The 20,585-nt window shown below is 44.9% G+C and overlaps 1 protein-coding gene and 1 long non-coding RNA gene across 3 annotated transcripts; one reads left to right on the forward strand and one right to left on the reverse strand.

The window, feature by feature from the left end:
* Nucleotides 1-902: 902 nt before the first annotated feature.
* Nucleotides 903-16,082, reverse strand: prr12a (proline rich 12a). Its single transcript, XM_010751811.3, has 15 exons — nucleotides 15,550-16,082; nucleotides 13,495-13,652; nucleotides 12,929-13,090; nucleotides 7,947-12,673; nucleotides 7,380-7,607; nucleotides 6,502-7,219; nucleotides 5,735-6,258; nucleotides 5,346-5,462; nucleotides 5,018-5,151; nucleotides 4,285-4,748; nucleotides 4,063-4,182; nucleotides 3,491-3,588; nucleotides 3,015-3,146; nucleotides 2,557-2,652; nucleotides 903-2,315 (listed from the first exon to the last, which is right to left on the reverse strand). Exons 1-15 carry the CDS (start codon nucleotides 15,630-15,632, stop codon nucleotides 2,181-2,183), a joined length of 7,896 nt encoding a protein of 2,631 aa, XP_010750113.3. The 5' UTR covers nucleotides 15,633-16,082; the 3' UTR covers nucleotides 903-2,180.
* Nucleotides 13,661-20,366, forward strand: LOC109138182 (uncharacterized). Of its 2 annotated transcripts, none has more exons than XR_003463986.1 (4): nucleotides 13,661-14,279; nucleotides 18,731-18,842; nucleotides 19,655-19,767; nucleotides 20,156-20,366. It is a non-coding gene; the product is annotated as an uncharacterized LOC109138182 (long non-coding RNA). The 2 variants fall into 2 exon arrangements; XR_002041858.2 differs by lacking the exon at nucleotides 13,661-14,279 and adding an exon at nucleotides 16,224-17,226.
* Nucleotides 20,367-20,585: the final 219 nt, after the last annotated feature.

The raw sequence follows: 20,585 nt of genomic DNA on the forward strand, positions 1-20,585 counted from the left end.
GTTTGTAAAAAATCTCGAGACATCACATCTCAGTTACCAAAGTGACACCACATGCTTGTTTTGTCCAACCAAAGCTCAAAACTACTAAAAATACAATAAATTCAGTTTATTAAGATAATTACAAGAATAGACAGCAAAGCAAACCTTTGAGAAGTTGGAACCACGACAAACTATCTACGTTAAAAACACCGGGTAGTTTAATTTATAACAAAACACATTTTAGAGAGAAACGTAATTTCAATTCTGTGTATGTCTTGTACATTTGCAGTTCTGACAATAAAAACTTGAAACTTGAAACTTTAGAGGCTCTTCCTGTTTTTTAAGGTAAAAATCTGAATTTGTAATCGAAATAGTAGCCTAACTAAGCTGTGAGAGTTTTATGGTGGAGCGAAGAGTATATTTCTGTCTGAAATGTAGTGAAAAGACTCAAATAACATAAAGGTAACATACCGTACTTGAGTAAACATTTCACCACTGGATCCCTCAGGACACGTTACAAGTTCCATTAACGAGTTAGAAACTCTTAAAAACACATCTACTCTCCCTACCTTGTCAAAAAAAGAGAGATTTTGTGAATTATCAAGTATATTTCACTTCAATAGTTTAACTACTTGATTCAACATGTATCGTATTTCACTTAAAAAAAGTCATTTATCAGTGTATGTTTGCTAAAGGTCTTAAGTTGTGATTTAAAAAGGTGAGCACAGAGAAACTTTCCTCTACAGCAGATCCATGTCAAGAGAAACACATTTGTGTGTTAGTTTAATTACGACTCCAACCTAAAAAATATTTCACATATTAAACCCTACAAAGCCTTTTTTACAAATGTCAAAATGTCCTCACAAAGATGGGTGTGGAGTCCACACACGCAAACATAAGACTGTAAGGGAACTGAAACACAAATTTGTTCTTTGCAGATTTTATTTGTTTCTCAAATACAGGAGAGTTAATGTACAGAAGGACAAAGAATTTCATCAAGAACTGTACAATATTTACACGCCTTTTTTTTCCTTTTTTTTATGGAAAATTAGATTGTTTTCAAAATAAGTCATAGTATGCACAAACATCAAAATGATAAAAATGAAATGACTATTTCCTCTTTAAATATTACTTATTTATACTCCTTCTTCCCACATGGGAAATGGATAGTTTACTTCTTTTTCTTTGCACCTGCATGACTGATGATTGAACTGAAGCACAACAATGTTAAGTTTCAAATAGATTTTCCCATTCTCTCCTTTTTTTTCTTTTTCTTCCATTTTTTTTTCTCGTTGTTATTTTACACCCACTGTGTTACACCCAATATTCCGGTCTCGACGTCTGTTCTTTTGTATAGAGGGGAAGACGGCTTGGATATGTGGGTTACGATTGTATACTGAACCTGCGGGAAATAAAAAGGTATTTAAAATGTTAGGGCAGCAAACCCAGCGCTTGTGAGAGTTTAAGTTAAAAACCTCCTCATATAAATAATAAAAATGTGTTTATATATTATCACACAGCGGACTGGTGCTGCCCTTCACATAGCACAGGATGAGAGATAGAGAGAGAGAGAGAAAGAGAGCGTTTATTATCACATTTCATGTTTCTATCCGTGGACGAGTCCATGTTCACGCTGCTCACGGCACACTCTACACGCAGTTTTTAAAAAGCATTCTCACCCTCTTGCAATCTTCTCAAAAGCCAACAGCTGATGTTAGTCTTCAAAAAATAATTTATGTAAAAACTAAGTGGTAATAGTTTCTCTTTGAACTATTGTCTTTATGACACACAGTTAACAAGATGTCAGTGGCTCCTCCTCCGTTGACTTGGCGTTTAACGGCTTCTCGCGTTGCTTCCTTTTCAAAAACAACGGTCAATTCCCTCTTGACCTGCCAGTGACCCCTGAACCGATGGGGTCCCTCCTTGTCACAAAGTAAGACATTTCTTTAGTCATTGATCAATAACAAGAAAAAGAACAGAGGCCAGTGTCCAAGGTCACATGAACAGACCCCCTTTGTGTTCGTCAAGGGCCTTAAAAATTCATCCTCAGATCTTAGAGATTTGAAGAGGGTCGGGGGGCTGTACAGTAGGATCCATCTCTTTCAGTTTTTTGTATTTTCTTTCTTTCTTCTTCTTTTTTTTTCTTCCTCAAAATCCTCTTCGCTTTTAATTAATTTTCCTCTCTCTTTTTGCGGTTTGCCTCAGGCTTTGGTGCTGAGCGTGAGCAGCTCGATGAAGGAGCCGAAGAGGGTGTCCAGCCAACTCTGGTTGGCCATGCACTGCTGCACCACTTCCTCTTGGCCAGGGTCCTCAGCTGCCTGCTCGATGGTGTTGGTCTGGAAAAGTGGAACGGAAACACAGACGATTGTGACGTCAAGAACCCAGGATTTTAGGCAGAAAAGAAACCGTATACAAGCACGCTCTGTGTGAGGATTGTGCTTTACCATAAGGCATATTTAAAAAGGGAAATGCCCTGCAATACGCTGGAAACTAAATTTTCCAGCATGTTTGCAGTGACTCAAAAAAGGACAAAATCTCAATAATGAGAAAACAAATGCTAGAAACATGCTTGCTTACCTCTTTCTTGCACTGTAAGAAGGTGTGGTATTTATAATGATGCAGGGAGTGGTAGAGACTGTAGATCCGATACGTGTCGGCTGACAGTTTAAGGTCCTAAAAATATAAAAAGGAAAACGAGGTTAGGATAAGGACAATTCGATCAGCTTCCATTGACAGAAACGCATAAAGCTAGAGCGAATATTAATCTTGCAGTTCTTTGGAAGGAGGAGTAAAAGTGGGGCATGTTTAGAAACTCGCAGCAGGTGTTAAAGAGGGGAAGCTGGTACCGTTTCACACTCTCTGCCCTGGGTGATCTCTTTGTCTCAAACCCTTCAATGTTGAGCAATTTGTTGAGCAAATGTTGAGTGTATACCAATAATGTCTGTCTATTTGAAAACTCAAAATCTTTCTTTAAAATCCATATAATTATCTATTAAGATTCCTCTGACCCTCTAAACACTCACTCACACACCTACCTGTGGTTTCGGCAGGGTCTTTTTCACTCTGTTGAGTGTCTTGCGGTTGTAAGCGTCCCCGCTTAGCCGCACCCTCACCACTCCTGAGTCCAGGGGGTCTACAATGATCTGGGGGTAAGCATGCAGGACCTCCTGTCAAGGAAGAGGGATACAAGTCAGAAGCTGGTGAACAAGATATATTTACAGAAATGTTCGGTATAATTTAGTAGACAACATGTCAGAATATAAGATGATGTTGTAAAATAACAGTCGACTAACAACTAATGAAGTAATGTACTGATTGTTTCAGCACTGGAATCCATTACATTCATGATATACTGTCTGCTGCACCACATTTATCAACATATTCTACAAAACATGAAAAAAGGGTTTCAGCTTAAAATGATGGGAACTGAAAAATCTGAAAAGAAAATCAAAGATTTCAGTCGTGAGGGTCCGGGAGAGAGAGAGAAGCGGTACAATTCAGGAAAGATTACCTGGTGCTGAGAGCTCATGCTGACTCTCCTCAACAACCTCCTCTTCTGTTCGCTGAGGATGCTGTCAATCTTCCTCATTGGTGGGAGGTAAAGCTCATCTGGTGGCCAATCGAGGTAGAGGAAGTTTCATTAGTCATCATTCATTTAGCTGCCGATCATTTTAATGCCAAGGGCAGATTCAAAGCGGCTCTTTCCGGGCTGCTTATCTATCAGCATTCCCGGGGCTTCCCGTCAACCTGTCATTCCTTGTTTATTTGCATTTCCAAAACCATTAAATGATTCGTCTGAATCGTATAACAATTCCCCTGCTATCCAAGAGCAGTTTGTTGGCAGCTGCTACTTATCAGCAGTGATATTTATTCAACCTGCCCAAACTGTACACTCAGGCCACTTCGGAAAATACCATGAAAATTCCTCAATACAGCGGTTTCCATGTAGATTTTGTAGACCGGGTTAGATTAGATTAGAGATTTCTTTACACATACATTCTCCATTTCTTCTTCTCCTACATGTCAGCAGATTTCTAAAAAAGTAGGCTTGAATTGTAACATTTCTAAAGTAAAAGTTCTCACCGTCTGTGTCCTCCAGGGCTTGGATCATGTCAGGGTCCAGGGCTGTGCTGACCAGCATCTCCACGTAGCTCCTGAACATCTCCCTCATGGCACGGTTGTTCACTCCGCCTTTCACTGGCACTAAGTGGAAAACGGCTAAAGTTTGAAACTATACAAAACCAAACCTTGGACAGAAACAACAACTGCAAAATGCAAGCGCAAAGATTCAAAATGGCATCTCACTTTCGTTCTCACTAGCTGCCTCCTCCGATGAGTCCGAGTCAGATGATGAAGGGATTTCTTTCAGCCACTTCTTCCTCTTCTTCGGTGGTGGCTCTGCCTTAACTTTGGCTGGCTTGGACTTGGGTGGACGCTCAGCCTTCTCCTTCTCCTTCCTCTCCACTGCTTTCTTCTCCTCCTTTGCTCTACCTCGCTCTGCTGCCGCAGCACGTTTATCCACTTTGTCCTGCTGCAGCTGCACTCGCTTCTCCTTCTCCTTCTCCGGCTCTCTCTCCTTCTCCTTAGATTTTAGCACAGCAGCTGGAGCCTCCTTCTTCTCCCGTTGTTCTTTTGTTGTTGCGGTTGCTGTTCTTGTTTTCTCCCTCTGCTCACGCTGCACTGGTGGAGCCACTCTCTCCTCTTTCTCAGCGACTCTCGGTGGCACCTGGGGTGCAGGAGGGGAAGCCATTTTGGGGAGCGACTGGCGTCTGTGAGTCAAAGAAAAAGAAAAAAAAAAACACTTTCGAATTTAACAGAAGGCCAAAAACTTTTAATTAAACTTTTCAGTCAACCAAGACCACCCTCCTTCGTCACATGGTAGTGGTTCCAAATTATTATTTTTTGCATTCTGGCCTTCAGGCACTCATCTGGGAGGTCGTCTCCCAAGCCTGGCTCTAAAAAGCCATGTGATTTCATCCCCAGCTAGCAAATGTTCATTTAATATGAATAGGATTTTTGATACTGCAAATATTGGTACCTGAGAGCAGGTGCGGCTCTGCGCCAAGGTCTCCGAGAGCAGACTCTGACATAGTCCTTCTTGTTCACGTTCTCCAGAAACTTGACATAGATTCGCTGGTATCGCCTCTTGGCATCTCCAAAGTAGCCGAGATACTGAGCCAGAAACAAGGTATTAAAGATTTAATTAATACATTAGCACATGCTGTGACAATATTGTCCGTTAGAATCTATCTATCTACATGCATTAGAGCATAAAGTACAGTCATTTCATTGAAGGTTGCAGCTAGGACTGTGAAACAAGACAGTTAGATTATGTGGTTAGATTAGAGGCCCTGGTGTGAACTTACGTTGCTTGTGGCGCAGAACTGCCTCTGACCATCTTTGATCTCGGGGCTGAACTTCTGCAGCAGGGCTTTCTGCACCCTCCATATGGGTGGAGGCTCACGTCCCATCTGCAGGGCCAGCTGTGGCCAAACACATGACACACAGGTTAACTATAAAATGTCTCTGCAACTTGGCAGCTATGGAAGGACTCAAACTCATTTTACTGCACCAAGTGATTGTCCCCCATGGTTTTTCATTGACTTTAGAGAGATAGATAGCTCAAAGATTTCTAGCCTGCATTGACACATTTATCAACGTAATGAGTTTTAGTTCAAATAATTTACGATTGGTTAAAATTTATTCACGATTCTATCAATAATATACACAAAACAAGACACATTCTCATAAATACCTTGAGGGTTCGAATGTCTTCCACCCGCACCACAAACTCGTCCCTTTCTCTGAAGATGCCCTCTCCTCCACTCTCGCTCTCATCCTCCTCACTCTCGCCAGCGATGGCAGCATCTTCTTGCTTCTGGGCAAGGTGCAGGGAGGTGATCTTAGGCGGTGGGGGCTCCTCAGGAGAAGCGGGTGACTCCGGAGACGGCATGGGAGACTCCTTCTGTGGTGCAGTTGGGGGAGGAGGGGAAGTCGCAGGGGGAGGAATAGGAGGAGGAGGAGGAGGAGCAGGAGGAGGGGGAGTGGCCGGCTGAGAGAGAGTAGCGAGTGGTGCAGGTGATGGAGAGGGGGACGTGGGAGCAACGGGGCTCGGAGGCTGGGAATTCTCCTGTTGTTCTTCTGGTGGAGGGAGGGGTGAGGGGAGCGAGAGGGGAGGGAGCGGGGAGTGAGAAGGAGATGAGGTGGAGGAGGCGGGAGATGGAGGGACAGAGGGAGGTTCAGGAGTTGCTGGTGCTGGAGGAATCTCGGGGACGGATGCTGGAAAGAAAGCAGGGCAAGATTAAGGTTAAGGTCAATTTGCCACAATGTGAAACTAGCCACAAGAATTTAATCAAATACTTCAAACCAAATACACAACGGGGCGATTTACTGGACTAAAAATACAGCAATAGCTCAGCCTGAGGGGAAAATATTAATTTACTTAAGCTGAGCTGCAGAAAAAAATCAATGTGCAAGAAAATGGGACATGCGATGAATACAAAAGTTAACTCCCAGCCTTACCGTCAAGATTAGGGGCACCCAGGGTTTCCAGCAGTGGTTCTCTCTCCTCTGTGATATCACTCTCGCCATCCCCTCCTGTGCTCCTTTCCTCCTCCTCCTCATTCTCCTCCTCCTCTTCCTCCTCCTCCTCTTTGTTCTCATCCATGTCTCCATCTTCTGGCTGGAGGATATCAGGTTCGTTGGACTGGGGCAGGGAATGTGGGGTATGCATGGCAGGCTGTGGGCTAAGTGTCGGGGGCTGCAGTGTGGGAGTGAGTGGGGACTGGGTGGGCTGAGGCTGGGGCGGAGGAGGCGGAGGAGATAACGGGGGCTGGATGTTAGAGGTTAGTTGAGGAGTGTCGTACAGAGCAGAAATGGCTGAGGAGATGCTCTTCTGGAGGTCCTGGTTCTTTCCGACGGAGTCCTCCTCATCAGAGGAGAACGAAGGCAACGTCTCCAGGTTCCTCTTCAGCTCATCTTCCAAGCGCTTGGGGCTGGAGCAGTTGCCCAGAGCCAGACCTCCATTACCTTCACTATCGCCGAACGGAGGTGGGGGTGGTGGAGGAGGAGGTGCAGGAGACAGTGGACGTAGCCCGCCTGATTTACAGGGAGAGTTTTCACCATTGTCAGGTTCCATTCCTGGCGAGATGTCTAAACCTGGAGGTCTCTTCCCTGTCTTGAGGAAGTCCAAGAATGAAGCGACGAAACCAGCCTTGGACTCAGAGTCCTTCTCATCGCTCTGCAAGCAATACAAAAAAATTATCACACTCAAATACCAGCCCAAAAGCAGTAAAGTCTACAACTAACAAGAAAATAAATCTGAATCAAAATTTGTTTAATTCAGCTTCATTTTACTTTTTAGCATTCTTCGTTCAACATAGCAAGGATATAATCCTTACCCTGTCCTCCAGTCCCTCTTCATCCACTCCTTCACTCATCATCTGGCTTTTCGGCTTGTTCTTGTCCTGACTTCTGGTGCTGTCAGTGCTGCATGGGGGACCAGGACTTAAACCAAGTGAGGGAGCAGAGCCCACTGAGCCATCCGACAAAGCGGGGTCCGTACCAGACAAAGAGTCCGTCCTCAGCAAGGCATCGGATGACGATAGGGTACCGATTGGTAATTTGATCTAAAATGAAAGAAAACAGTCAAATTTAAAGTAACTTTGCCTGAATGTAAAGATATTACACAAACTCGGAAACCAGGGTGGAAAATATGAAATGTTGACCCTTTAAATAACAGGACCGACTGACCCTAACCATAAATCTGACTAGTTTAAAATAAAACAAAAAGAAACTGAGGAAAAAGAAAGATCCTATTGGCTAGTGGCAGTCATGCATAAGTAACAAACTACAAAAGGTGTAGGTATTGTTTGACTTTTCCTTCCAACACACAAGTAGATCCTCACTACTTTAAAAACAAGGCAATGTCATAAAACCCCGACCCTTTTCTACTGAATTCCACTCACCTTCAGAGGTGGTATAGGCTCGTGTAGCTGCTGTTGGGGCTGGTGATGGAGCTGCTGTGGCTGCTGCTGATGGAGGTGATGGTGGTGCATCTGATCCTGCTCCTTCCCACTCATTTCCATGTACATATCCTCCCTCCTTCCTCCTCTACCTCTGCTTCCACGGCCCCTACCCCTACCTCGTCCCTCTACATTGAATCCACCACCAACAGTCGTTCCACCCATCTCCCCCATCATTCCTCGTGGAGTGTAGGGCTCAGGCATTGGGCGGATGCGAGGCCTGCCTCTTGGCCTAGGGGGCCCTTCTCTCTTGGGTCTTGTAGGCTTTCGGCCCCTCTTCTTGGGTGCATCCTGAGACATAAGAGTGTGTGAACCCATAGAGGAGTAGCCAGAGGGGTGGTAGAAGTCAATGTCACCCATTAAAGGACTGAGAGACCCACTTCCTCCTCCTCCCTTTCTGCAGCTGGACACCAAGTCTGGCAACAGGTCTGGGAGCCTCCGGCTATTCAACCTGATGTCAGCTGGCTGGTCGGCTTTATCCTCGTCATCTTCAAACTCATATTCTTGAGCGTAACTTTTCTTAGGCAGTGTGTTGGGGTCTCTGCGCTCCTTTAACAGGTGGAAAGAGCTGGATTTGAGGAGCTTCTTGGGACGAGATGAGCAGAAAATGGGAGATTGGAGGCCTCCTGAACCAGGTCCTGCACTAGGTCCTCCAGGCCCAGCGGTCAATTTAGCTCCAGAGGTGTTGGGACCAGCAGTATTGGCGCCCATACCCATAGCTGGGGCCTGAGACTGTATCAATCCTAGCTGTTCAGTGTTGACAGTGGAAGGGAGCTCATGGGTTTTAAGGGAGTCTAGATCCAGAGTCATGGTGTTATTGCTGGGTTCTTCCAAGCCATGACAGTATGGTTCATAACCCTGATCTCCACCATGGTGACCCATTATGTCATAGCTAGCTCCACTACCTCCCCCTGCTCCACCTGCGCTCTGTCCACCTTTCATGGAATCCATTCCGTCTTGCCCGGCGTGACTTTCATTCATCTCCTCCTGCCCCGGTCCTGCACCCCCTGCACAGCTCGACTTGTAGTCCTCTGCACAAAACATGTCTTCCATTCCTGGAAAAAAGGAGCGATCTTCATCCTGAAGAAGGGAGTCTGGGAAGCAGATTGAAGTTAGAGGTACAAAGCGATTACTCTGTTGATTCTGGTCTGCTTTCTCCACTGGGCTGACTGTGTCAAACTGGTGCTGCTCTGAGCGCTGTTGGTCCAGCTGACTCTGCTGAGGGGTGAGCTGAGATGAGAGTGGCTGCTGTGGGTCAGACTGAGACTGGGAGTGGGCTGAAGCAGTTGGTGGGGGTATATGGTGAGGGTGGGGTTGATTGTGAGGGTGATGAGGGTGGGTTGGTTGGTGTTGAGAGCTGGGGTGCTGCTGTTGTTGTTGCTGCTGCGGGTGGTGCTGAGAAAGATGGTGCATGTGAGACGGGGTGGATAAACCGATATCGGGCTCAGAGAGGAATGAGTGGAGTTCAGAGGCCGAGTGCTGCTGTGAGTGGTGGTGGGATGGGTGCTGCCTCTGCTGCTGCTGCTCCTGCTGCTGTCTGTGGCGCTCGCTGCTACCTCCACCCCTTCCCCCGCTGCCTGCTCCACCGCGTCGGTCCTCTGCAACAGCTACGTCTGTGCTGGAGGTCTGAGAAAGGGAGCGCTCCAGCATGTCCAAGGAAGACACCACTGAGCTTTGTTTAACCTGGCTCTGTTCGTGCTGATGTGGAGGGGGTCCGTGGTTGTAGTGAGCCGCTGCCACCTCCAAAGCCTGGGACTGGAGTTGAAGCTGGAGTTGGGTGGTTTGGGACTGAGACTGAGCCTGATGTTTATTTGAGCCAAGTGCCCCACCAGCACCTTCCATTACAGCTTGCTGTTGGTTAATAGAGTGCTGCTGTTGTTGGGGGTGAGAGTCCATTTTATGGTGCTGCTGATGTTGTGAATGAGAATCAATTTTGTGGTGCTGTGGATGCTGATGGGAGTCCATCTTCTGGTGTTGTTGGTGCTGAGGGTGGGAGTCCATTTTTGGGTGTTGCTGATGCTGTTGGTGGGAGTCCATTTTGTGATGCTGTTGGTGTTGCCGATGGGAGTCCATCTTGTGGTGCTGTTGATGAGGTTCCAATTTGTTGCGGGTGGTGTGGGACAGCACTGACTGCAGCAGGTGTGGTGGTTGACGGGACTGATCGGTGGGAGAGTCCATGAGGGAAGCAGCACCTTGAGACTGGGGATGCTGTTGCTGGACTTCCGGCGTTTTCCGAGGATAAGGGATTTCGGCACGCTCCTGTGGCTTCTTCTGGAGCTCCATTTGAGTGTGGGACGGTATCTGCGCGTGTGAAGACACATGCTGACTGTGTGAGGAATGTTGGGGACCAAGGGAGTGTTGGGTGTAAGGATCGCCCCTCCCATAGTGAACTACCGAGCCTAGGTTGTCATGGTGATGGAGGTGGGAGTGCACTTGTTCAGCACTGCCTCTCCCTCCACTGCTCCTGCTGCTTCCAACAGCCCTCTCGTTCCGTTGCTGCTGTTGATGATGGTGCTGTTGATGTTGTTGCTGCTGTTTCTTTAGTGACATCTCCAGCTGGTTCTCCAGCCCTGAGATGGACCCTGCAGACCCTGCATTACCTACTCCAGCAGTGGATGTGGCACTGTGGGTACGTATGACACTCTGGGGGTGGTACCTCTCCTCAGAGGTTTTACCCATGTCATAGCTCAGCCCTTTGCCTGAATCAGTGGTTGGGGGCACTGACTGGGGCTGAGGTGGTGCTTGTTGGGATGCCTGCGGGGGTGGTTGTTGGGGATGGTGGTGGGCAGCCTGGGGAGCAGGACTTGCTTGCGCCTGCAGTAGGTGCTGGATCAAGAACTCATCGTCGTCATCTACTTCTTCTTGGGATCTCTGAGAGCCCACTCCTAGCATGGAAGTGTCCGCCTTAGGTTTTGAGGAGGTGGAATGATAGGGCTGAGGTTGAGAGCTGGGACCTCTGGTATCAGGGTAGCCCTGTGGGGAGGCTAGGAAGGTCGGGGAGAGAACTGAAGAAATGTATTTATTAGAGCCTGCACCTCCTGGAGATTGTGTGGGGCAGGTGGGCACTGGGGAGTGCAACCCTGGACGGATGATGCCTGAGTTGCCGGATGGAGAGGGGCTAGAATCTGGAATATGATAAGACCCTCCACCACTACCACCTCCACCTCTCTCATTGGTCATGCTATTTCCTGCACCTCCTCCTGACCCAGAGTTCCCACTTCCTGTGCCGCTACTGCTTCCTCCCCCAGATGCTCCACTACCTGATGAACCACTTGACCTTAAAAGGGCAGGGGAGTGACCTGGGGCACCATAGCCTAGTGATGGGCTTCCAGCTCCACCCAGAGAGGATGGAAGTGATCCATAAGCAGAGTCAGAGTATATATCAGTGGAGTATGACTGGCTCCGCCCTCCTAAACTGCCATAGCCTTTCCCACCTGTACCTGAGCTCAGGTCTTGGGCTTGTGGTGAGCTGAAGCCTCCGTAGGACTGAGCCAGGTGGGAAGTAGGGGGCTGATTAGGTGAATATGATTGCGTTTGTTGTTGGGGTGGGGTCTGACCAGTAAGAGCAGAGGTGGGGGTCTTCACTGGGGGCACAGGAGAACCATAGCCTGAGAGGCAGGATTTGGGGAGAGACTGTGGGGCTGAGCTGGATGTGGAAGGAGGCTGCTGCTGAGGAGCCGGGGGAGGTGGAGCCGGCTGAGGGGGTGGCTGCTGCCTGGAAGGGGCTGCGCTGGAGCTGGAGGTGGGGATTGAGTTGGAAGGATGAGCCCCAGAGGTGGCAGAAGAAGAGGATGAAGAAGAGGATGTAGAGGAAGCAGAGGGGGGTGTGTGGGGAGTTCTTGATGATGATGCTGAACTGGCAGAAGAATAGCCACTGCTGGAGCTGCTTTTGGTACCTTTCCCAGCCGAAGAAGACGACGAGGAAGAGGAGGAGGAGGAATAAGGGGGCTGGATAATTGGCCGATATTGTTCAGTGCGTGCAGTGGGCTTGTGATCAGATGAGGGGCTCTGGTCGCCCAGTGGGCTACAAGAAAGGCCAGCGTGCCTGTGGTGGGTGGCGATCTGCTGGTACCCTGCCCCTCCACAGCTGAGGTAGTGCTGTAAGGAGTGGGCAGCAGAAGATGAGAGCTGTGACTGAGCTGGCGTGGGCCGTTGGTAGTGCTTGATAACACTGTCCTGCCGGGGCACAGCCCTTTCCTGAGCCGAATTGGACTGGGACTGGGACTGAGGTTGGGGCTGGGCTGAGGAAAAGACTGATGCATTGTACAACTGGGACGACTGGTCCTGGAGCTGTGATGACAGCAGGTTGAACTGGTGTGACTGCAGATGCCTGGCAGAGGACGCCTGGGCAGATGTGGCACTCGTGGGATCCTGGCTGCCCCTATAGGCAGCTGCAGCAGCACCCTGCGAGGACAGGAGTCTATCAAAACCCAGGCTAGACTGGGAAGGGGCCTTGATATGTAGTAAGGGGTCGTGTGGGGAGAGCAGGCCATTGGATGTGGGACTAAACGTGGGTGTATCCTGGAGGGAAAGGGAGGCGGTAGGGAAAGAGCGGCTGGAGAAGGATGCTGGATGCTGATAGGCTGAGAGAGCTGAGGAGGAAGGGAAGGAGCCAGAGCCAGGGAGGGCTCCAGAGATGAATAGTTCAGGAGGAGCAGGCGTGTGCATCGCTGTTAGGAAGAGGAAGACATATTGTACTTATTATCCATCAAGCTGTCATTTAAATTATGAAATAATGTAAGGGAAAAAAAGAGATTTAAAAAGTATTCAACAAGTAAGAGGCTTAAATTTCATATGAACATGCTCCAATAGCACCACTGTCAGAATAATAATGCAGCCAAGCACTGTGAGGTTCTTTAAATGTCATGTTGACTGTGGGGCCTGTTTGAATGTTAACACATGAGGGAAGATCAAACCAGCCCCACCTGTCTGCCAGGATGGTGTGCGGAACTGGGAGAGAAGGGAGGAGGCAGAAGGTGGAGGCTGGGGACCCCGGGACTCCAGCGCTGAGATCAGATTCATGACGGAGGCATCTGGGGCAGAGGGGCTGGCGTGGTGCAGGCCAGTGTCAAAGAGCCCCGACAGACCTTTGGGAAGGAGAGACGAAACCATGAAAACCTGTTCACTGATTAAGAATGCAAATATTTACGACCATTATGCAGATATAATCATATACATAATCAAATTAATATAAGTTTATGTTACGAGCCTGTTGTCACACAGGTAAATTTGAATCAGGACATTAGCAGACCTGAGTGCAAATATACATACATTAACCTCTGTTACTGAAAATAACCCTGAAGAAATTGGTAGACTGTATGAGATGAATCTGTGACTTCAGGCTTTAACATCTAGGGCTTCAACTCAATTGAGATATAATGTGCCCATTTTTCAATGACAATAATCTACCAGGGCCTGCAAGGAGAGACACAATAATTCATTGCCGGGGCCCCTTATGGTGGTGACATGGAAGGTATGACATTTATCTCACCCAAACTCCGTCCAGCTGCTCCCCAAGCCCCGCCTTGGCCAGAGCTCCCTGGGTGGTGATTGGTGGCATAGCCCTGCAGAGGGTGTGGGGTGGCGTAGGCTTGTCGGTGAAGGAGCTCAGACTCAGGGTGGGATGATCTGGAACTCCCATATACAAGACTACAGAGAAAAGGGGAATGGGGGGGGTGGGATTGTCAAGTGTCATTAATTTCAGAGTACATTTACATAAACCTAATCTGTTCCCAAAATGTGACCCTTGAGAAAAGACTTGTCTAGTCTTGGGGTAAAAAAAACAACAAAAAAACACACAAAATGTGACATGGGAGTGAATTGTTCTTCAATTAAAAACACACACATACATCACATGTCAACTCATTTCTCCATGTGTAACTTCTCCACATGTGGAAAAAAAACCCTGATGAGTCTAATTGATATGATTAAAAAAAAGGAGGTGAAAATCTACATTAATCATTCATGTCAGAACTGCAAACTTTAGAAACAAAGTGTATCACAGCAATACATGCAAAAGTGTCAAACCATCAACCTAAGTGGTATGCAAAAATAATGGGATAGATCATTTGTAATTATAATTATGGACCCACAACAACTACATCATTTAGAAATGTATAAACTAAATAAGCTTCTTATTCAACACTGAGGATTTGTAAGTTGCAGAACTTTGCATGAGTGAGGACAGATGAAATGCGTGGCTGGGGCTGGATAACATGCTAGCAGCATTTTTGCTCTTGGTAGCACCGCCTAGCAGCGATGCACAGCAGCTAAAAGGTAGAAATGCAGAGACTAGGCCCAAACAGCAAGGCCAGTCCTTTTTTTTTTCTTCCTTTTTTAAATTTTAAACGTGTAAATAAACCATTCACAACCAATGTGCAGCTTTAAAACCACGTTAAAAACAAAGCCTAGTTCACACCAAACACAAAACGATTCGTGTCTCTCCCGACGATTGATTATGTTGATGTAGCTAACAGCTGGATGGTGCAAGTCCGACGCAAATGCATGCTAAGCTGCATGCAAACACCAGCAACAAGCCAGGTTTTGTTTAGCCAAATATCACGTCCCACGGAAACACGGTGGCTTTTTTTTGGAGGGGGAGTATGAGCAGGTTGCAAACGCCGGGTCCAAACATGTGAAATATGTTTCGGATAAAGATGATAATAATGCTCGAGTACCACAGGCCTCGACATGACGCTAGCACGCAGGCTAACGTGAAGCTAAAAGACAGAGCTACCCTCTTTTGCACAGTCCTGGCTATTTCACCCAAAATAATAATTAAATAATTCACCTTGGGCTTATTTTTTATTTTTTTTGGAGGGGGGGTTGTTTTAATTTAATGATAAAATGCAAGTTTGGTGCAGTGGGGGTTATTCCACAATTTAATTATGCAAATTAAAAACACAAAAACGAACCACCAATTATCTAGATCACGCTTTGGCAAAAAAAAAAAAAAAAAAAAAAAAATGCATTAGAAATCTCAGAATATGGCACCAGCTCCACCTCAGGATTTTTATTCCCCTTCCCTCCCTCGCCTTTATTTTATTTAAAGCGTAGCAATTAAATAAAATGCATCATCCCGGTTAATATGTATCTTGTTGATGTCTGTCATGGGGGGGTTTGCTGCGTCTGCACTCTTCGCAGTTGCTATCAATCCAGTGAATTTATCTATCAGGGGTTTGTGTCCAGGCCTGCACACACACACACACACAGGGAACAATAATTCCTATGGATGCTCCAGACATACCCCCACCTCCAACCCGCCAGGTCCACCAAAAACCCACGTCTGTCTGTCAATCACACAATTCATATCCCCAACCTTTTCCTTTCTCCACCCCGCCCACCCCCACGACACGCACACTAGCTCCATTCCTGTTTATAATATTATTACTATGCAACTATTTGGATGACAATGCACTACACATAAATGGCAGGGCATGGCACTATATATGAACCCAATGGCGACAATTTGTTTACATGGGCCACACATCGTGCCCTGCAAAGTACCAATGATGCATGCACATTGTCTCCAGGATCCAATGCATACCTTGCTTTTGCCGATCTCTCGTAACTCCATCCTGCTCCTGCGCCCAAATCACCAAATCCTGTTCCCGGGTAATTTCTATCCATTTATGTGGCTGTACAATGTGTGCGATGAGGACGAAAGCAACGTCGCAGAGCAGATTACGGAAAAAAAAAAAATCCAGTCTTTCCCGTTCTCGGTTTCAGGCTATTTTCCCCGGTTTCATAAGCAAGTCCTCAGGAGTGGAAAACAGCATATTGAAAGAGAAATGGAGGGGAGGAGGAGAAAGCTGGATGAAAAAAAAAGAGGGGGGTCTACGGGGTTATAATCCAACCACCTCCAAAAAAAAGAGCCAGTCTTTCTCCTTTTCCTACGCCTTTCACGTTTATCATTTCCACGAAGGCAGATTTAGTCCAAAATCAGTCTCGGTCATGATGAAGATGCCGCGGATTGGGGCCGGTGATGGGTGAATTGCTGATAAACATTTGATTTGAATGCGTCCTTTTTCACCGTCTCTCCTCCCCTTTCTTTTAGGCTAGTAGTCTTTTTTTTTTTTTTTTTTTTTTTTTTTTAAAATGGGGGTTTTTTTTTTTTTTTAAAATGGGGGTTTTTTTTTTTTTTTAAAATGGGGGTTTTTTTTTTTTTTTAAAATGGGGGTCCAATTTAAAAAAAAAAAAAAAAACCTTTTCTTCGTCTTCTTCTTCCCTTTGCATGCAAATCGTTCCCACCCCCCTCTCTCTCTCCTCTCTCCCTCCGTGTGTCTCTCTCTATCTATCTCCCCTTTCTCCGGAGCTTGTGAGGCTAGCAGCAGATGCTAGCTGTCAGTAAACGACGCATCAAAATAAAAACAGGGCTGCTTTTATTTCCCCAAATGCTCGCTCCCCATTTCTCTGCTCGGTTTTTTAAAAAAAGCCATTCGCGTTAAAAAACAACAACAAAAGCAAGCGACGACGGCGTTTTTGTAACCGCAGTGATACAAAAGAAAAAACCTCCACACGGCAAGAAAGTGTTCAAATACCGAACGAGGAAGTGTAGAGAAAGCAGGCCGCGTTTTAATATATTTTTTTTTTACTCATTTTCCTCCGGAGACGCCATTTTTGAAGGCGGCTGGCCGCTGTCCGTCCTCCCTCTCCCCCTCTCTGTCTCTCCGCCGAGACTCACCGAGTGTCTGCGGTGACCTCCATTCACCGAGCCACAGTCTGCCAAACAAGAGCTGCACCTTTTTTTTTTCCTCCCCTCTCTCTCTTTCTATATCTCCATATTATGGACAGGCTAATTGTTATTTAGACTACTTTTTTTTTTTTACACGAACAACAACACACACAAAAAAGGGAGTCAGCTGTTTGTGTTGAACGCTGCCATTGGCTGAGACGCGTTCGAGTGCAAAAGTATTTCCAGCAATAACCAGATATATATATATATATAAATAAATAAATCACAAATTCAACATCCGAATCAGAAACAGAGGTATTCCTCTAATCAGATGTCTAATTAATTAAAAAAAAAAAAAAGGCTTGCAGCTTGGCGTGTATCAGCATGCCAACATGGGGTATTTTCTCCCTTCAGATATGCCAAGATACCAAGACCTGTTTCAGGCCCTTTTTTTTTTGTGTGTGCTAATTTTAGTATTTGGAGAACCTGTCTGCCAGACCCCATATGCACTTGATTTGCTCACCAGCAGATGGCACACTGGATTTTATGGTGATTATAAAGGAGGAGGAATCGTTGATCACCATGAGCTGAGGAAGCTTTGCTCTTGCTCATGTTTCATATCTTTGGTGTTTGTGACCACTGTTTTCTGAGGCACTGTAATTAGATTGAGCACCAGTATCAACCTGTAACCACGCACCACCTATGATATGTTATCAGAAAAATGTTATGGACATCTAAACTAGATACATTTCTCAACGCAAATGTGATTTCTTTACAGGTTATAATGTTGCACACACTGTGGAGTCCTGTTTGTGCAGTAGTTCATCACTGTGTGTGTGTGTGTTGCCCTCTAGTGTTGAAGTTAAAGGTTGTGACTTAAACTAGACAACAATATTTTATCCATTTCAGATTTTGAGACACCTTTTGTGCACCGTGTATGTGCAAAACTAAAGTATCTGCTGTGTTCTCTCATACTGTTTTGTCCTACAATATCTATAACATGCATAGTGGGCACATATTTCCGGTACCTCTTGTATTTTGCTGATGAAAACACTTGTGACTTTAACGTCTCTTGACCAGTCGGTCACATTTCCCTGTGTCATTATGAATGAGCTGTAACTGTAGAAAATAAAATGTTGCAGCGGTGTATCATCTTACATAATATACTTATACATATATACATTTAAAGTCCATTAAAAAACCTAGGTTCATTTTATTTCATCATTAAATATTTTGTACGATGAAGTAGAATAAATGAATTATCCTTAGACTTTGAGGGCCCATAAATATTATTAAACTCTTAGAAAAATTGATCTCATCTTATTTATTCTTCTTTGGGAGAATCTCACTGTTATATATAAACATCATTTTATGTAGAATATACAATATAATCATTAAATATGATACAATACATGTTTCACATTATGTTTAGTGGAAAGTGACTTGCATAGAGAATCTACAATATTTCTGCGTACATAAAGAAACAAATGTGTGTTCCTGTAAGGATTGACCTCACTAATGTGACCCGACATGTACTTTTATTTTTTATCTTTTATATTCAGGCTTGTTTTCAGGCTGTTGCATTTCTAACGGCATGTTCAATGCTAATTCTACGTTTATCAGTTAAACAAATGCCACAACTCTCAGCTCAACCTCTTAAGCGAACAGTGTGAAATAAAGTCAGGCTCCCTAATCTCTTTTCAGGAAAGTGCCCTCCCCTGTAGTGAGTTTTAGATGCATTATGAGGCCTTTGTAATGCATAATGCTTGACTCAAAAGGTCAGCTATCTGCATATTCATTAGGAAGACTGTAAAACAAAAGGACAGGCTTGAGAGAATTCAAGAATACCTAGATTATATAGGTTGGCAAAGAATATCAAACGTAAATAAAATAAATAATAGGCTACTCAAACTTCTCTTGCATGTGATTAATTCAAATCAGATTTCCTCCTTTGAGCTTATCATACTCAGTCAGTGTCATGCCTCCTCCCTCCCTGTCCTCGCCGCCTTTCTCTTCATCTCTGTAACTAATCTGTATCCATACTTGACTGCAGACCGGGCAGCAGTGCACCTCCACAAAATCCAGCTCTCTTCTGTCAACATGCCAGACTCTAACGAAGCCGTGCCAGCGCCATGCCAGGTTATCAAAGAGGACATTGACAAATGGTGAGTTCTGACAGGAATGACAAGATGCTGAAAATGCTGCTTATACAAATAAGCATACATTTAAAAAATTGTAAAATGAATCATTACATTTTCTTCGGCCAGTGTGACAGCCTTTGGTGGCTGTACAGAGTGTCATTGTATAACTTTATGCCCTCGAGGAAGATTCATTAGCTGTGTTTGGGTTCCAGATAAATTTTGGTCACTTTTTATTACGTCCTTTTGGCCAGTCTTCATTAGAGAACATGATATCCACTGCAATTCACATTAACTTCTCATCCGGGCTCAACTTTTAAGAGTGCCTTTGGGCTGACCATTAAGTTTAATTGGAGATACTGTTAGTAATCCACTCTACATCATATGACTAACTGTAATGACATTTCACATACATTTTGTGAGAAACATAAATAGACCCAAGGTTTAAAATAGGCGTCCACATGTATGACCTATTGCAGAGGTCCTGCACATTCCGCGCTGTTGCTTCGTATTACATACAAGAAGCGACAGACATTTGGTGTGTGTCCACGTGCAGTGGTGATTAGTGTTAGTGGAGCTGCTCTACAGCTTACTCACTCTCTCTTGTTATTATCAGATGCAGATAAGAGCAGCTGTAGGGCTTTGAGTTCAAGTACTTATTGCAATAATCCCTTTGATGCACATTTAGACTAATATTCCTTATAGTATGTTCTCCACAGTTCAAGGTGTTTTTATTTTATGTTTCTTCACATCATTTAATTTGCACAATTCTAACAGATACCTTGTTATATATGTGCAGAGAGTGGTAAGTAGTTTGTAAATTTGGCTTTGTGTTTCAGTGTCAGAGAGAAAGGAGCAGAGGGTTGTAAAGATCTGATAGATGCCTTCCAGGCCTGTATAAAAACCCTGTCTGAAGGATCATAATACAAAAGGAAACACATCTTAATAAAATGTAAGTTCACACAAATGACACATAACATTAAACATGAGTCCTGTGGTCTTGCACAAATGATCAGTGGTTGTAAACCAGAATAACAATCATTCACCAAACAGTTAACCATTGTACTATCAATTATCAGTGCGTTCATTAGGAGGTGAACAGTGACGTTTATGGAGGATCATTTTACACAGAATTAGACTCATATTAAAAGAGATAAAGGAAAATAAAAAAAGTGAAATCAGACAGAAGAAGCTGGATATTGACATTTAAATGACAAATGTGAATAAACATTTGAAGCAAAACTGTATTTATTTGGATGATTTAAATCACACATTTGGACACATATTCTACCTGCTTTACACATTTTTGACTTTTTGTAATCACAGCTTTAATTTCCCAGCATTCCCCTTCTGCGTATTGCACTGGACCGAACCATCTGAAAAACAGAAGAGGGGGGTGGGGTTGTTATGAACTTGTTATGAACTTGTTATGGACTTCTATGATACTTATTGTCTATGTACTGTAATATTTTTATGCACAAATAAAAATATTTCTAAAAAGCTTGTCCATTTTCCACACACAGCATATTCATTTCAATAAAAAATGTTAAATTATATCAGCATTTTTTGTTGTTTCTCACATTACTAGATGCACAGGCTGTTCTAACGTCTTCACTAGCCTGGCATAGTAGAGACCTTTTTAATGGAATTAAGACGAGCTGGTTAATCTCTGTTTAATCCTCACATTAGTACCTGCACTGAGCAGTCTAATGTCACTTTTTCAGTCTGAGCTGTGGCATTGAGCGTCGGGATTGTGGGAATGTGAAAAGG

This window comes from Larimichthys crocea, chromosome XVI (genome assembly GCF_000972845.2).
Source record: "Larimichthys crocea isolate SSNF chromosome XVI, L_crocea_2.0, whole genome shotgun sequence".
Classification (NCBI taxonomy): domain Eukaryota; kingdom Metazoa; phylum Chordata; class Actinopteri; family Sciaenidae; genus Larimichthys; species Larimichthys crocea.